The sequence below is a fragment of the Protopterus annectens genome, chromosome 6.part1 (genome assembly GCF_019279795.1).
Source record: "Protopterus annectens isolate FY-2018-M chromosome 6.part1, PAN1.0, whole genome shotgun sequence".
NCBI classification, from domain to species: domain Eukaryota; kingdom Metazoa; phylum Chordata; order Ceratodontiformes; family Protopteridae; genus Protopterus; species Protopterus annectens.
The window spans coordinates 576231376-576249349 of record NC_056738.1 but is presented as its reverse complement, the minus strand read 5'-3'; the positions used below and the strand labels follow the sequence as shown (position 1 = coordinate 576249349).

Here is a 17974-nt window from a genome sequence, read left to right as displayed (position 1 = left end):
CAAGTAAGTATATTGGCTCATATGAGGGATCAGTTTCCATGTGTGGCTGCAAAGGTCTCAGATGCCAAAAGAGAGTTTTGGTGTTATAACTCCCCTGTATGGGGAACTCTATTGGACATATGTGAAATGAGCTCAGATTCATTGTATTCACTGCCTCCAGCCTCCAAAAGGATGGCTAAATTTTTACATGGTTTAGGGGGAACCACTCTGTTTTTCATTCTGCCACTATAAAGCAATTTCCTGTGAAGCAACAAAAATGGAACAAACTTCTTCCAGAGAGAAATACTCTGCCTGATGATAAGGAGAGTAGACTCCTGAATAGGTGTTGCAAAAAAGTTTTCAGACACCTTATCCTTTAGAGCCCTAAACTCTCAGTCCCATATCCTGAAGTTCCAGGAGCATGTTCTTTAGCAAGTGATGAAAGTTTGCCTAGACTAAGGAAGACTGGAAAGCCAGCCTGGGTCAGTTTATCGAAACATCCATTCAGCTGGACGGATATATGATGAAGTGTGCCTGTCATGCTACAGATGCAGCCTCCAAAGCTGTTGCCAGAGGCACAGTGTTAAGACATGCTTGGCTGCACACTCAGCCTTCAGTTAAGCAAATCAAATACAAACTTCCTAGTCTTCCTGGATTGGAAATTGCTTTTTGGTCCTCAAAAACACAGGAGGTTTAAGGGCCTAGAGGAGAAGGGGAAGATTGTGGATAAGGTGTGTCATTTGCTGCAGCCTCCTCTTTCCAAGTATAACATGAATTACCGTAGTAACAAGGTCCTTCTTATAGAAAGCCAGGAAGAGTAAGCACTCAAAAGGGGGGCAAACCCTAATAATGTAAAAGAGTAAAGGAGGTATGGGAGACAAATTTTTTGCTCCCTCTGACAAGTTGTGACTACCAAACTACGTGCTTATGTATTAACCCTGCCTTCAAGGAGGTTAACCTTAACCTGCCTGTTTACTTCCCACTGTTCCTCCCTCAGTAGTGCAAGAAAAGGAAGCATTTGTTACAATCCTAGTTGGTGGCATACTTCAAGACAAGGGTATCTTGAGAGAGGACTAAAGATATCACAAAGAATAATCCGCTTTTCATTTCCTTTATTGTAGGTAAAGCACGCAAGAAATTTTTCACACCTACCTTCTCTAGGTAGATTTCAGACTCATTATATTTTGCTATGCAGAATAGTCATAGAGCAAAACCTAAATGCTCCAAAAGCTCATTCTGTATGTATATGGGCAAGCTGAATTTAGAGAGGGGAAGGGTGTAGAGCATTATTTGAGATGGGGAGGAGTTGTTGAGCTTGGGTTAATCTTAAAGGTGCAGAATGACTTTCCAGTCCTGCTAATTAAGTGGAACGACATAGTTCAAGAAGGTTTAACATTATGGTAAGTTTATTTATTTATTTATTTATTTTATTTTAGATTTGTTGACTGGGCTAGTCCAGCTGGATATATGTCCATTTTCAGCAGAGGCCGGGGAGAAAAGCTCCTTGAAAACACAGTAAAATTTATATAAAATAACAATATTCAACAGATACAGGTACAATACATATTTAAGCAATTTTATACATGATAGATTTTACAGATGTGAGTATATATTTTTTGGATGGATAAAGTTTTGTATAGTACCCATGTAAGGAGGCTGCTCTCCACTCTTAATACTTCTTTTAACCACCTCTGTCACACTGCAAAATATGAAAAACATTTCGATTTTACAGTTAAAGAAAATTGCAAGGTTTTCCCTTTGAAATCTAGCAGGTACTCATACATTAATGGCTTTCCACTGGGTCCTGTCTTTACAAATGGTGTTTTGGTAACTTTTGTCCATCTAAATGGTTTTCAGAGTTTTTTTTTTGACTAATTGTATTGCACTGTTTAGAAAACCTGTGAACTTGCTTTTTAGAGTTTTGCTTTATCTGTTGCATGTTTGGTATGTGCTTGTCCAGAACTTGGGCTTGTAGCTGCAGGAGGTGTGTGTGGTGGAGGTGGGGTGAGGGCACTGTTCAGTTCAAGTCGAACACGGTGTACACATCTGATAATTTATTGTGTACACGTTTTTTCCCTTGTTCTGTCATGTTCTGTGTGTCTGTTGAATATGAAACTTATTGTTCAGATCAGATTGTATCCTTCCTTAAAGTATGGGGAGATATCATTCCTTGGAAAAAATACAGACATTGGGTGTTTTTTTCCCTTGTTTTCTGAATCCCTGTTGCCACTGCTAGTTTGTAGTAGTTTCCAAGTGCCACTTTGTTACCACACTTTCCTGTAATGTCTGAGTAATGTGCCATGTTAGTTGTTGCATGTCTGAGTAATGTGCCATGTTAGTTGTTGCTGCTGTAAAAGTATTTTCAGCACTGGACTCCTGACTTTTGATACATTGTGACTTATTTCCAAAGAGCATGATCAATACATTGAAGATGTTGGACCTAACAAGATAAATACTTAAGTCTGTAGACACAAGCATTTTTAAAACTCCTTAATTAAGCCATAACAATCGTAAGCATACAGATTCAGAATAATTTACTTCTCTTAATTCAGTGATTGTTTTCACATTTCTATTGCTTTTCAACCGTCTGTATGAATTTTATGTCTTAAAAAAAATTTGTTATAAATGCAACATCATTTTTGGCTTAAAACTTGTCTTGTGCAGTATTGCATTACTCCATTATAGTTAATAGGTGTTGCAAGCCTCCCATTATTTTATTAATATAATGGTGTACTTGTTCCTTATTTATTCTTTCAGTATATGTTTCTGTAAGCCACCCACGGGATCTTAGAAGGGGAAGAGACTCTGCCAGGGATCCCTAAATCTTACCTATACCTCATACTTCTCCCAAGCCATCTGCCCTGGCTTGCCTAGTGCTCCCTCGTCCCTAGTAATCCTTAATTGAATGTATGCTTGTAAACTGCTGTAGTCCTTCACCAGCCCTCTGTATATGTTTAACCAACCTTCTTTGTACGTTTACCCTAGTCTTTTTTAGTTTTATTAATTTATTTACAGAGTCTGACCCTTTATACTCATGACCCGGGTGTAAGGACAGGCATGAGTACAGTAATAAATATGGACAGTTTAAATTGTAAAATGAAAGTATATTACTTGTCGTTAGGGAAGTGAACCAAAGACTTCTGGCATAGAGTGCTGATGTCACTGCCTCTGGACCAACAAGTGCATCTGAAGAGATAGGTGTTGAGTTTTCTGTTAAGAGCCTTGTCCTTTCAGCTAGGTTATCAAGATCAAATTACACACGTGCACAGACAGACACACACATGTACACGTGCACACACACAGTACCTAAACATAGGGCTTTCTCTGTATGTAGCTGCAATGTGATATGGACAGTTTAAAGCAGCCAGTTAGTCAGCATGTTTTATTATTCATACCAAGTTCTAACACCATAGTGCTACAAATATGTGAATCCACCACCTTAATCACTGCATAGGTTCATAGGTAGGTACTAGGCTATTGGTCCTAGGGCCTATATAAGCCTAGCCAAACAGTACCCTGGCTTTTGCCACCCAAGAAAATTATTTTCCTGTGCCCTGTCAAGCAAAGCCACAGAAGTGATCCCAGGGGTGAATTTCCTATCTCCCATCCAGTCATCAAGATTTTTCTTGAAGAGAGCTAATGAGGATCTTTGTTTGATATAGATAGGTAGTTTGTTCCAGAGTATGGGAAGTCTCTGGGACAGGAATCTATCCCTCCAGCATGTTCTGTTTATTGTTTTGACAAGGTTTAGGTCCCTAGAGCGTGTAGCACAGAGGGATTGGGATTTCTTTACGTGGAGCATGTCCAACAGCTCTGGGTTTGACATAGCTTTGTATGTTAGCAGAGATCGCCTCTGAGTAGGCGATATGTTACAAAGTAAAGCTGGAGGTTTTTTAGACTGTCTGCGTAGGGCATCTGTTTGAGGCCTGTAATCCTCTTTGTGAGGTATTTCTGTGGCCTTTCCAGTTGTTGTAGATGTCTTGTGAGGTACATCCCAAAAGGGTCGTTGTACTCTATAATGGGTCTAATGAGTGATGAGTAGAGGGGAACAATGACCTCTTTTTTCCTAGATGAGAAACCGTTTGTGATGAGGTGTGCCACGTAGAAGGATTTCCTGACTACTTTGATGATGTGATTATCAAAGGAGAGACTACTGTCCACTTGTGTTCCAAGGTCTCTTATCACACTTTCGGTGTTAAGTAGACTACTGCCTATGTGGTAGTTCATGGGTACAGAGTTTTTACCAAAAGGGATGACAGTGCACTTTTTAGCATTGAGCTTGAGGCCATGGCTTTGACACCAGGCATCTGTCTCAGTGAGGCCCTTTTGTAGGATGTCCACATCATTAGTTTTGAATATGGCTCCTAGTTTGCAGTCATCTGCGAACTTTGCTAGCCAAAGACCTTCTGTGTTAGCCTGTACTTCAGAGAAGTAGATACCAAACAGAAGAGGACCCTGGACTGAACCCTGTGGTACTCAACTTGTCACTGGTCTGAAGTTGGATTTAGAGTATGGTACTTCCACAATGTGGGTTCTGTCAGTGAGCCAGTTGGCAACCCATCTTGTGACATAGGGATTTATACCTAGTTTAGTGAGTTTGTCTATAATTCCAGAGTGGGGGATGGTGTCGAAAGCCTTGGTGAGATTTAGATAGGCTGTGTGAACCACCTTACCCTCATCTACGGCTTTGGTGACTGCTTCAAAGAAGTCGGTCGGGTTTAGGAGACATGATCTGCCTTTTACAAATCCAAACTGGGTAGGGTCCAGAGTTTGGAGATTATCAATGTCATTGTTTATAAGTTCCATGATGATACACTCCATAGCCTTGCATACCAGGTTCATCAGGCTAATGAGGTGGTAGTTCCCGAGGTCCATGGTGGCTCCCCCTTTGTGGAGTGTGATAACCATTGCTGTGTGCCATACAGTGGGCACAAAGCCTGAGGTGAGACTATGATTGTACATGGTACTTAGGTAAGGTGCCAGTTCGTTCTGTAGTTCATGTAGAACGCAGCATGAGATGATGTCAGGTCCCATGGATGCTGTGTTCTTTGCTTTGGAGAGTGTGTTTTTTACCTGTGCAGCCGTGATTACAGGTACTTTGCATTCTTCCAGTATAGAGATGGGCCATTTAGGGGATGAGAGAGGGTTAAAGTTAGCACTGAACCTATCTGCCAGGATGTTGGCAATATCAGTTGGTTCTGTATATTTAGTGCCATTGTGCTGTAACTCAGAGCAGATCTGAGTGTTGCCATTGAGATTCTTGAAATAGCTATAGAATGGTTTGTGGTTGTCTTTAGAATCGGTGGCGATTTTGTTTTTGTAACTAGCTTTGGAGGGTTTTACGAGGGATCTTAGCTTCTTACTGAGGCTGACCACGGAGTTCCTCCAATCATGGAATTTTACTCTTTTTTGCAATAGTTTCTTTCTTCTTTTGTAGAGTTTGTTTATAGCAGGGGACCACCACATTGGTTTCCTTTTTTTGGAGGATAGCATCTTGGTTCTGTTACGGATTGCACAATCCATGCACTTGTGTAAGTGCTTATAAAATGTAATTGTATAGGATTCAGCAGTTGTATCTCTGTTGTCCATCAGCATGGGTGTCGTGAAGTTTGCCACTTCTGTCTTGAAGCGTGAAGTTGGCTTTGGAGAAATTTTTTTACAGTGGTTACCCTAATGGGGTGGGGGTGGGATGTGGATGTCTAGGGTGATTTGCTTGTGGTCGGATCTGACAAACGAGGAATTGACCTCTGGTGTGGAACACCGGTTGCCCATGTTGTTAATGACCAGGTCTAGGATATTGCTGCCACTGGTGGAGGTGTGGATAAGTTGATCCAAGGCATTGGAATTTATGAATTCCAGAAAACGTTGAGCACAAGAGTTGGTACATGAGTAGTTTTCCCAGTTAATGGTGGGGTAGTTGAAATTGCCCATTATTAGGGTGTTAGGTTGTACCCTAATATTTTCCAGTGTATCAAGAAATGAGGAGTGAGAATCCTGGTGCATGGTGGGGGATCTGTAGCAAGCTACAATTTGCATTGCGGTCTTGCCCAGAGTTAGTTGCACTTGGATAATCTCAGATGCATTATACTGAGCAACTAGCCTGCAGGTGTGGATATCCTTAATGAATATGGACATCCCTCTGCCTTTAGTGCTTCGGTCCAGATTAGGTGGCCGAAAGGTGTGGTATGAATTATAGCATGGTAATGCATGGGTGCTCTCTGGAGCCTTGAACCAGGTCTCTGTCACTGCACAGATGTCAATGTTCTCTATTTTAAGGAGTGCCTAGAGTGAGTGCATTTTGAGGTTTAGACTTCTAGCATTAAGTAGCATTACCCTCAGATTTTGCTTGCTTGTACCTGTTACGGTGGTGAATTTGTCATTTGAATCTTGCCTAAAAAAGGAACTATAATGGGTGGCAATAGCCTTAGCCAGTATCCGGAATCCCAAGGGCGACAGGTGCAGGCCATCTCTGGCAAAGCATCGTGGTTTGTTGATCATGTCATCCCAGGCAGACAGATACTGGATCCCCTTAGAATGACACCAGAAGCTTAGCCAATTGTTGAAGTCAATCATTTTGTCCTTGTACTGTGGTATCATTCTGGGTGATGGCAGGATGCTACTCAGGGCTAGGGTCATATCTGCCTGGGCTACAAGATCAGAAAGCTCCTCCATGTCTTTCTTCATGTAGTCCAGGGAGGTACGTCTCAGGTCATTCACACCAACATGGACAATGACAGAGTCATAGTTGTACTTGCTGTGGAGTGACCTGAGTGCATCCGTTATGTGGCGGATCCTTGCACCTGACAGGCAGCTGACAGTAACTTTCTCCTTGTTTAGCCTTTTAGCCTGGTGAGTGGAACATCGGTGTGCCTGACTATAGAGTCACCTATGACTAGAGTGTTGGGTACGTTGTTATGCCTTATGGGCTGTGGTTGAGTGGCACACTGAGTTTGTGGGTTATGTGTCATTTGGGTTGTGTTGGGGGTGGAGGTTGCTTGTGTTTCTGCTTTGGAGGTTCCTGTTGCTTGGGTAGCTTTGTTTGAGAGCCTCCGCAAATGTAGGTGTGTGTTTTCTGTTTCTGTATGTGTGTGTTTTGGTGGTGTAGGTTTTGAGGGACTATGTGATGAGTGTGGTGTGGTGCAAGTGTTTACTTTCTCCTCTTGACTGTCTAGTCCAGTCTTGGGTGAAGAGAGCTTTGCTTTCAGTTTGGTTATATAAGTGCATCTCTCACAGGTTGTAGTGATGGGTGGTAGGAGGAGAGGGTTGTTTGTGTACATGAGGCAATTTCTGCATTGCCCCAAGATGCCCAGATTCATCAGGTAGACAGGAGAAAACACCGGGAGCTGACCCTTAGGCATACCTGGATAGGTGCTTATTAATTACTAAAAACTGTTTTCATCTAGACAAGTGAGGAAAGTTGAGTGCTGTAGTAATTTGTAGCTTACAGTGAGTTCTGAAAGTGCTGAGCTCAAAGAAAAAGATTTGAGTACTGAAACTAGAAAACTGGCTAGTTCTAAGAAACAAAATTAAGCTACAAGGCTTCCCTCCAACATAGAAAGGATTGGGGGCTCAGAAGCTTACAAACAGTCCTGGATACAGCAAATCTGTATCTGGACTAGACAACTTATAGGAAAGGCAGGAAACAAGCTTAGAAAATATATATATTTTTTGCACCTTTTACAGTTGTGTACTGGTTTCCTCACAGGTACTTACCAGCCTTCAGTCTGCACGTGGGTAACGCGCCTGGTTTGTTGCATTGTAACTGCTTAATGCTGAAAAAACTTGCAGCTTGTACTCCCTGCATTATTATTTAATTCATCTTGGCGAATAAAGTATCATCTCTCAAAATCATCTGTACCTTCTCATGGTCAGTAGACCTACCAGTCTCAACAATTATACTGTACTCTGATCAGACTTAACGAGCTGACCAGCTGATAAGTAGTAATCATCAACATCTGTAGCCTTTGGATCACTCACCAAAGAGGTGCCCTGCAGAAAGAGGGAGGGAAACATTTCTGATTTTTTCTCAGCACACTTGTCACCACTCAGAAAGACTACAAATTCCATTCCAGTCCCTAGTTCTCCCATGATGCTCTGGCCTACAAAATCAAACCACCTCCCAGACTGATAGACAGTGTTTTGATGATCGTGATCAGATGATTGCAATTTAAGGAAATGGAATATAACCTTTTTTGTAATAATTTTAGATTGGTCACAGGAGTGCCATCATTCAACTTGGGACCTCTCAACATGTATTTGGAAATATTTTAGCAGGAATTCAGTGTGTGTCTAGATAATTATTTGAACCGTGAACCATTTTTTTTTTTTTTTTGTAGAGAATTGCTTCTCGCTATCCTGGAGATTTTGACAGAATGAGACGGATGTCATTAATTGAAGAAGGCGATGTAAAGAGGATCAACATGGCTCATTTGTGTATTGTAGGCGCTCATGCGGTCAATGGTGTAGCTTATATTCATTCAGAAATCCTGAAGAAGACAGTGTAAGGGATAATTTTGTTCTAGTTTTGCATCTTGGTAATTCATGCCAGTGCCTTTTAACGCTGAGTATGTGAGATTTGCATGTTGTACGTTCTTTACAAATTCTTTCTTTACTAACACTGCTGCATGTTTTCTTATCCAGTTTGAATTTAAGAGTTGCTGGTGATTTTCCTTTGATTTTTATAGGTGTTTGAGTGTCATGTCTGTTTCAGAAACAGGACATGGAAACACCAGAACCCGAAAATAAAATAGAAGTATATAAATACCAAGCCCCATAAAACCCAACGGTTTAGATGATATTTGTCTATCAAATCAAATAATGGCAATGTTTTACAGTGGTTGAGTGCTGTTTAATAAGTATGCCTACAAAATTGCCATAAGAAGCTTAACATTACTGTTCATAGTCTGTTCAGGTAGTCATTTGTGGTGCAGATGTAATGTCTGCCGCTGCACTAGAAGACATTTGTAATTGTCTGCTGCAGTGCTTGTATTTAATTTCTCTTTGTCATCCTCTTTGTTTTTCTTTTCCTTTTCAGCTTTAAGGATTTCTATGAACTTGAACCTGAAAAGTTCCAGAATAAAACAAATGGAATTACTCCTCGTCGCTGGCTAGTGTTATGTAACCCAGGCTTAGCTGAAGTCATTGCTGAGGTAAGGGGAGGGGACTGTTTCTGTTTTGAAGAAATGTGTGATAGTGCAGAGAAATACTTAATCCGTTTCTTATTACTTGTGAATTACAAAGTAATTGCATTCTGGTAGTCATACTCGCACATGTACCCAGAGTTCCATTTTATAACTTTCTTTGTAATTTGCTACTGCCTATCTAAGTGCGGTTTCTCTCCTTCTGTACTAAAGTTCACCTCTTCGTCATGTTAGCATACTAGTTCGTATGAAGTTTGTTCTATTTGCAGTGGGCCCAAACATTTGTATTTCTTTTAGTACTTGCCACATTAATCAGTGCCTGTGAGTGATTCTTGTTAGTCTGCGTTAAGTGTAATTGACCCTTGAGAATGATGCCTTAAAGGGTTAATGTACCAGAAGTGGGTAAAGCTGACTGGAAACATGAAACATAATCAGTGACCCTTTCATTAAAGGTTTCTACATAATGTCAATTAAATCAAATGACTGTTCACATGAGTGGTGTATTTTCATGTTTTTGTGTTTTATTATCTTTTTATTTGTGTGAAACCTCATTGTCAAGTGTTGCTTGATTTGTATGACATGTTTTGTGACCTGAAGAGTTGCTGCTGCTGTTTTAGTTTAACTGATTTCACATTGCAGTTTGTCAGTGGTGGAGTGGGATGGTCTTTCAGGCTAAGATGCTTTTGCAAATTCTTCACGGTTGTATGACTGTATAGTTAGTACATTTAAGAAGAATGATGTGGGGGCAGTGAATCCAAGATACATCTCCCATGAATAAAATAGTGATTATTGCTACTGGTTAAAAAAAATGTCTGATTTTTAAGCAAGCCCTTTCATGTTTCAGTACCGAACAGATTCAGTTTAAACAACTGTATTCAACATTGCTTATGTTCCTGTCTGTTTGTGACTACTTCTATCTGTTACTTTATGTTAGTGTTTTAGCTATTAGCACTATGGCTTGTAAATGGGCAATGTTTTTATTGAGTTGTTCATTAACTTGTCCGTTTCTTGGAGATGTATAACATTCTTCTGTTGTGGCAGTTCAGTGTGTCATTTAAAGTTTTGCATTGTGAACCTACCCTAAGTCTGATTGCGATGGCATGTTCAGTTTGATTCACTATTTTAATAAATTGATTTTCTTTTGGAATGTTAATTGTATTTTACCACATGTAGCCACATCACTTAAATTCATGGGCCACTGTCTAGTTTGTACAGAGCACACATTTGCATATTTTTTTGTATCCATATTGCTTGCAGAGATCTTTGGACTTGTTTATTTACTTATAGCACCTCCTTCTGTTCCACTGATTTTTTTTTTGTTTTGTAGCGAATTGGTGAAGACTACATCAATGACCTCGACCAGCTGAGGAGACTTGAAGATTTTGTTAACGATGAAGCTTTTATTCGAGATGTTGCTAAGGTCAAGCAGGTGAGGGCCTATTTACTGAACTTTCTGCGTATAGTAAAACTTGCTGCTTCCATTGGTATAGCCAGGTACAACTTCAGTAATAAGATTTCACATTTGAAAACCTTTGCTCATTGATGCTTGATTTAAATATCCTTTTAATGATCCAGGTATTGTTGGTCAAATCTAATTTCAACAATTTCCATTTTGCCACACCTAACCTAATCAGAGTGCACTTCATGAAATTATGAAAATGTGCAACTGTTTTAATAATCTTTTAAACAACTCTAACCTCCATAAAACAAATATCATGAAGTAATAGCAAAAACGTTGTCATATATTGCAAAACGCAAACAATGATGAACTGTCAGCTGAAATCATTTTAAGCTAACACATCATTATATCGAATATAGAAATGCTGCTAAGCAGATGGTTGGACCTTCACCCTCCCCCAAACTCCGAGTTATTTGCTCATTTAAGAACTTAATCAGTTGTCTGTGAGCAGAAACCGCAGTTATATTCCCATACCAAAGTTCAGTATCTGTGTCAACCATTTGTTTCTAACATTGTTTGTATGGCAGCCTGGTTGGAGGTTATTAGTGGGAGGGTATCCAGTATATATTGAGATTAGTGGGAGGGTATCCAGTATATACTGAGCATGATTATTCTGAGGTAGCTTTGGAACATTGTAATCTGTAGAAACAATAAAAATTGTAAAAGAAGGATGACACGCCTGCTACACTAGAATTGTTTTGGACTGCTGTTATGTTGATTTTTGCGCATCGAAGTGAAGCGATTATAAAGATAAAGGAACTGCCACTGAGATTAGTGAAAACAGTAGTCACGTGACAGGATGCAGGGGTGATTAGATAGTGAGAAATAAAACGTGGAAGATGAGTAAAGAGAGAGTGCAGAGTCAGTGGAGAAGGGACACTTGTTTCTATCTGCAATCCTTGGAAAACAAGATAGCTTAATATGCGTAAATGTTTCACTGGAGTGCATTGACAGGGCAGTGTGTGTTTTTTCAGTAATGTATTCAAAGCGTGTAATGTGTTATTAAAAAGGGTAAACTTTTCTATGTGTATCTGGTAAACAGTTGCTTTTCACTCTATGGATAGAGTAATATAAATTGTAATATTTTTAGTAAAGGCCTGTAACAAGTTAAGCTTTAAGCCACAGCTCAAGTGAGATTATTTAGAATGTAGTATATGATCAAGTATTAGTGATATGTATTGGATTAAGATGAAGTGAAATCATATGATTGCATACTTAAAATAAATAAATAAAACGTTCAAACGTTGTAAAATGTGGTCAAGTATTAAAAACAAAAAACATTTAATGGTAGATTCATTCTAAAGTATGGAGAAGACTTTACCATGTCAACCTGTTTTTGTAACTATGTGATTGAGTAGTAATTGCATTTATTATACCTTTTGTATATCACAAGATATAGTGGAGTATTAATTCTATAAAATATCTTGGCATTAGGTGTATATTGAATATGGAGAAGTATTAACCATATGAGTAAACATTTTTGTTTCTGTATGACTGAATAATTCTGATGTTTGAAGAAATTACTTAAACAGTTTAGAATATGAAGCATTAGCCAGATGAAAATGCCACTATTAAGCTGGAATTATAATATGGAAAATGATAGAGATGTAATTGGGCTATCCATTTTCAGTTTTATAAACTATTATAAATTTCAGTGAAATTGTTTAAGTATTGCATAATTTAGAGCAGTATTAATTATAAGAAAATATTAATATTGCGCTTGTTCTGGAATGTCATGAAATGTAAATTTAATGACTAGCCACTTTTAGCAACAGTGTGACGTAGTTATGATGTCGATTGAAATTGTTTAAAATCCTTGAACATGGTGAAGTGTTAACTATAAGGAAATGTTATTAGCATGTTTGCATTATAATATGGTGGACTTTAAACTATGTGGCTGAGTAATGTATTAGTTATGTCAGGGTTTAGAAACAAAATTAAAAAAATATTTTTTTTCCCTTTTTTTCTTTTAGTTAACCAGTGTTAATAGCTGTTGAGCCTTTGGGATGAGAATTAAGTTTGGTTAGATTTGCAAAGCATGGTAAAGTATTAACCATATGGAACTGTCAGTATAAGCTTGCTCTGAATGGCACTATGGGCTGAATAAAAAATATAGGATATGATGAAGTACTAACAGACAAAAAATACAGAAGGCTACATACCGAGCCACGAAATCAAAGGATGTTCCTCTTGTACAAGAAGATTATGTATGCTGAAAGGACATTTTATTGGACTATGTGAGGAAACAAGAACTCTAAAGAAATATCCGAGTGCTGCTTACAAAGTTAGTAAGTGGTAGAGCAACTATAAATTTAAGTAGTGAGAATATTGTTTAGCATTATTGAAGAGATGCAATTATTTCTTGGTGATTAAATTGCATTTAAGTATGAATGATGAACTCTAGATAGGAATGTGTTATGGGGAGAATGGTGAAATGTGGAAGTTGATGTTTTAACTAGGGTCCATAGTATGCAGGTAAATGAAAAACTGGTTATTCTGAGAGTCGAGACATGATTCAAACTGGTAGTGTGTATAAAGTTGATGCAGATGTGCAGCTCTTCATGAACTGTCATCATCACGAACCCCCTTTTTTGCCATTTTCTACATGGATTGGGGTGTTGTCAATTGTTGCCATCTCCCTGTATTCAGTGCCAGTCTCCTGCCATCTCTCTCTATTCAGTGCCAGTCTCCTGCCATCTCTCTCTATTCAGTGCCAGTCTCCTGCCATCTCTCTCTATTCATTGCCAGTCTCCTGCCATCTCTCTATTCATTGCCAGTCTCCTGCCATCTCTCTATTCATTGCCAGTCTCCTGCCATCTCTCTGTATTCAGTGCCAGTCTCCTGCCATCTCTCTATTCAGTGCCAGTCTCCTGCCTTCTTCGATTTTACTGTCTAACTGTTAAGTCTTCTCTCACACACTCCATCCACGTCTCTTTGCTGGATGCCCTTGTTTCCTCTTGCCTTCTCTCTGCCTGTCCCAAATCATCTTCTTCAGATTGCCTTCTGCTTTTCTGCACGTGACTTAATCGCTATAATCTGTTCTCTTTGACCTTTTCTGCAATTGGAGCTACTTTAGCTTCTGTCATGTCCTTATTTCTTCATTTGTCCCACAGTGTGTATCGTTCCACCCATCTCGGGCACTTCATCTCCATCACTTCTTGCTTCCTCAGCTGCTCTCCCTTTACTGTTCAGATTTTTGTACCATAGAGAAGTACTGGTCGCACCACTGTTTTGTACATGAGCTGTAAGATAAGGATATTTAGTTAGATATGATGATGCTTTTGGACTGAATCACTGTCTTTTAGTTTAGCCAGAATTTTAGCATGCCAGGCATGTCTGTCAAAAACTGTTTCTTTTAGTTCTTGCAAATGTATATTCGTTGTTTTCAGTAATGCTGTATATCCATCTTGCCCTCTGTCTTGTCTTCCCCCTGTTCTTTTTCTGCCTTTGTTTTCCAGCATCACTTTTTTCTCTGGAAATCTTGTCTTTATATTATGTGGCCAAAGTATCTGAGTTTTAGTTTTACTGTCAGGCTTTCCAATACAGTCTGCATTTATTTCCTTAAGTACTGACTGATTTGATCTTCTTGCAGTACATGGAATTCTCAGGTTTTCTCAAAGACCACAGTTCAATAACATCAAATTTTTGATGTATAGCCTTACTTACAGTCCAACTTTCACAGCCGCACATTATTGCTATAATTGCTATAAAAAATAGCATTGATTATATACAGATCTTTGTTGACAGAGTGATGCCCTTCCTCATTAAAATCTTATCCAGGTTTGTCATAGCTTTCCTAACGAAAAGCAAGTACCTTTTAATTTCATGGCTATGATCACTACAGAGATCGTTGAGCATTGGAAAATGAAATTTGTCACTGCCTCCACTTCTTTCCCATTTATTTAAAAAAAAAAAAAAAAAAGATAGGACTAGATTAAATAATTTTAGATCCAAAGTCTGCTATGTCTGGCTTTAATCTGTGGGTCTTTGGATCCGACTCTTGACACCGATGAATTCCTTCAGACTCCACCTCCCTTACCCACAACTCTCCGGTCCTCACCCTTATTCTCAGATCTAATGTGCCAACATTCCTGTCCGCAGCTTGATCTTGGCTGTGCTCATTGTATCCTTTCTGATTACCTGGTGTAGTGTTTTTGGTGGTCAGATTTTGCTTCCCTTACCCTTTTTCTAGCATTATTATAGTTTAGATTTGTGTGCTTTAGGTAGATAGGTAAGTAGGTGTGTGTGTATTGTGTTTTTTGTCATAGGATTTCCTGCCTTCTTGCGTAGGGCCTACTCATGACCATAAAACATGTTCCATTTGTCAGGCCTTTGTGCCTAAGACTTTGCATGGTCGTCTGTTCTCGCTAACCATTTATCTAGAAAAGCAAGCCTGGAGATCCATCCGGTCCTTGGTTGGGCATTGTTTTCTTTTGCTGCTGATTTGTTTGTCTTTGCAGGAGAAAGGTAAGGAGCTACAGGATTTGAAACACATTTTGTTTCAGCTGTACCTATGTTTCACAGATGTTATCCCTTCAAGACTGCTTTTGTGAGAAAACAGGTTTGCACTCTTCCATCTAAAACTAAAATGGGTGGTAGGAGGCCTCTTCCATCTAAGACTTTTCAGTCTGCTCCTGCCCAGAAGCAGCCTTTTCCTGACAAGCCAGGTAGTCTGTGACTACCACTCTCACCGCAGCCTTACTCCTCTTTCCCTTCATCTTTCTCTGTGTCTTCCAGTTTGGGAAAACATAACTCAGGACACATGGGTTCTTTCATGGGCATTCCTCAGCCACCTCGGGAACAGCTGCATTTATTCCCAGAGGTCCTTTAAGGCTTGAATCAGGGAACAATTCAGGAGGTTCCACCCATCCACAGAGGAAGACTGTTTTATTCTAGAATGTTTCTAGTGCCCAGAAAGGATGGTCCCTTGATTCCTTTTCTAGGTCCAGATCAAACTTTGCTCGCAACATTCTTCAGGAGTTTCTGGACTGTTTTCCATCCATCTCCCAAATGTAGTTAGCTAAGGTAATCTACCCATATAGCTAAGGTTTCTGCAGCAGTGATCAATGAGATGAGCATAGTACAGTTGTGTAAGGTGAACTTAACATAGTAGTAGATGTTCAAATGATCACTGCTGCAGTAGTCGCACCCGTCCTCCATCCCCCGTGCTTTTTCATATGTTTTTTTTATGACAGGGTGTGGACATTTATTACTATTTTTTTTTTGTGTTCCTAGCATTGTCCTTTTAGGGCTTAGCCTCCTTCTCTCTCCTGGCAGGAAAGCTCTGAAAAGGTTTGTGGTCAAGCTTGTGTTTGTCAGCAGAGCTCAGCTGCTATACAGTTTGGATGTGTGGAAGATGCCCTGAAGCTTTGGAAGCCGGCTGGCTGATGTTCTTCGTTTCCCATTGCTGCAGTCCTTACTATTGGGTATAGTCCGCATCCAGTCGGCCCGAATACCAGAGTATAAGGCTGACGTCGGTCAGGGCGCATTAGACTGACGTCAGTACGTCAGGGTACTAATGCGCATGACCGACGTCATATCCTCAGTCTTTTTTGCCGCATGGTCCGATGCAGAAGCAGTTTTGCGAGTGCAGGTTGGCGTTCTGAAATATTTCCGAAACCGGAGTTTCAGACCGAAACAGAGTTGGCTAAGTACCCCGTTGGGGAACATTTTGGTTTTTTCTTGCCTCAGTATTTAACCGGATGTCAGAAAAAGTGAATAACTGTATTTCTTGTGGGAAACAGATACCTCATAGGGATTACCATACCTTGTGTATACCTTGTTTAGGGCCTGAGCACGACGTTGTTGGTTGCCGCTCTTGTGCTAGGTTTAACAAACGCACTATTAAGAGGAGGTTAGACTGTGCCAGGTTAGTGTTTGGGAAGCGTTGCAATTATAAAATGCCGCCGGATGCTCCGGCCGCTTCGCCCAAGAAGCGCAAGGACAAATCAGCGAAGCCTAGGGTTGATGAACCGGCAGTCCCGGACGTCGGTTCTTTAGAAGGCTCAGTGGAGCCAGAGGTTTTGCCAGGAGTTTCCATGGAGTCTCAGGCAGAAACTTTACTATTACAGGATGTGCCTTCTCAGGAGGTAGGCCAGGCTGAGGGGCTTCTCAGGTAACTGTTCTTCCCTCTCTTCCCAAGGTAGTTAGAGCCTCTCCTTCTGTTGCCAAAACTTCTTTGAGAGGTAGGCCTAGTTCAGCTTCAGTGGGGGCTTCTCCTAGCATTTCGGGTTCTGTACCTAAGAAACATATGCTTAAAATGGCAGAAGATTTGATTACTATGATTAGAGGTTCTATGCCCCGCCTGATAAGAGGCCTAGGGTGGAACCGAGTTTGATAGTTTTGAACAGTGTTCAGAGGCTTCAGAGTCTTCTGCGGAAGACTTGCAGGAGTATCCTACTTATTCTGATTCTGATGTGGATGATTCCACTCCTACAGCTTCTCCTCCTGAGGATTTCTCATTTTCAGAGACTCTGCATTCCATGAGGGAGCATTTTAAATGGGAAGGCCAGGATTACTCTGATTCCAGGAAAAGGCTTAGGGAATTCTTGTTATTGCCCCAGCATAGGCGCTTAGCTATTCCTCCTGTGTTGAATGTGGTGGAAGATGATTTTGCAGAGGCTTCCCTGAACCCTGACTCTTTGCCTCCTGCTCCTGTTAAACCTGATAGGTATTATAGGGTGCCCGAAGCTCATAAGTATTTGTTTAAGAGTCCTAGGGCGGACCCAGAAACTGTTTCTCAGGGGCCTAAAGGTGTTAAAGCTTCTGTGGTTAAAAATCCTGTTCCCACTGATAAAGAGGCAAGGGCTTTGGATAGGTGGGGAAAGAAAGTGTATACTTCTTCCACTCTAGCCATGAGCGTTGAATTGTCAGTTTCACATGCTAAAATATCAAAATTATCTCCTTTCACAATTGAAATCTAAGGTGGATGCTTTGGCGGAAGGTATTGAGTGTAAAGAGTTGCTGGATTTGGTTCATGTGTCTGAACAAGTGGGTAAGCATTCTTTGCAATGTGGTTTTGATGCTGTACAGGCCTCCTCGAGGGTGGCTGCTACTAGTTCTGTTCTTCGCAGGCATGCCTGGTTGAAGGATCAGAATTTAGCTGAGCATGTTAAGACAAGGATTTTGGATGCTCCTTTACAGTCTGATGTGTTGTTTGGATCGCCTGTGGAAGCAGTTTTAAAGAAAATGGAGGACAAAGCTAAGTCTATGCAAACTGTTAAAGATTTTTTACAGGTGCAGCCACCAAGTTTAGTAGAAATTGGCCTGCTAAGGGATGGACATATCCTGCTTATGATTCCCAGTCTAGGGGTAGGTCTAGACGTGGTAGGGGCAGGGCTCAAGGTTCTTTTAGGCCTAGATCAGGGAGTTCACCTGCTCAGACTTCTGGTGAGGG

General features: G+C 40.3%; 1 protein-coding gene across 1 annotated transcript in view; it reads left to right on the top strand.

Annotated features, from left to right (window-relative positions):
• Positions 1 to 17974, top strand: part of LOC122805677 (glycogen phosphorylase, muscle form) — a 761024-nt gene that overhangs the window by 394919 nt on the left and 348131 nt on the right. The window contains exons 11-13 of the mRNA XM_044076012.1: positions 8316 to 8479; positions 9014 to 9128; positions 10447 to 10548. Coding sequence (XP_043931947.1) covers positions 8316 to 8479; positions 9014 to 9128; positions 10447 to 10548 — 381 coding nt within the window. The remainder of the gene's footprint in view (positions 1 to 8315; positions 8480 to 9013; positions 9129 to 10446; positions 10549 to 17974) is intronic.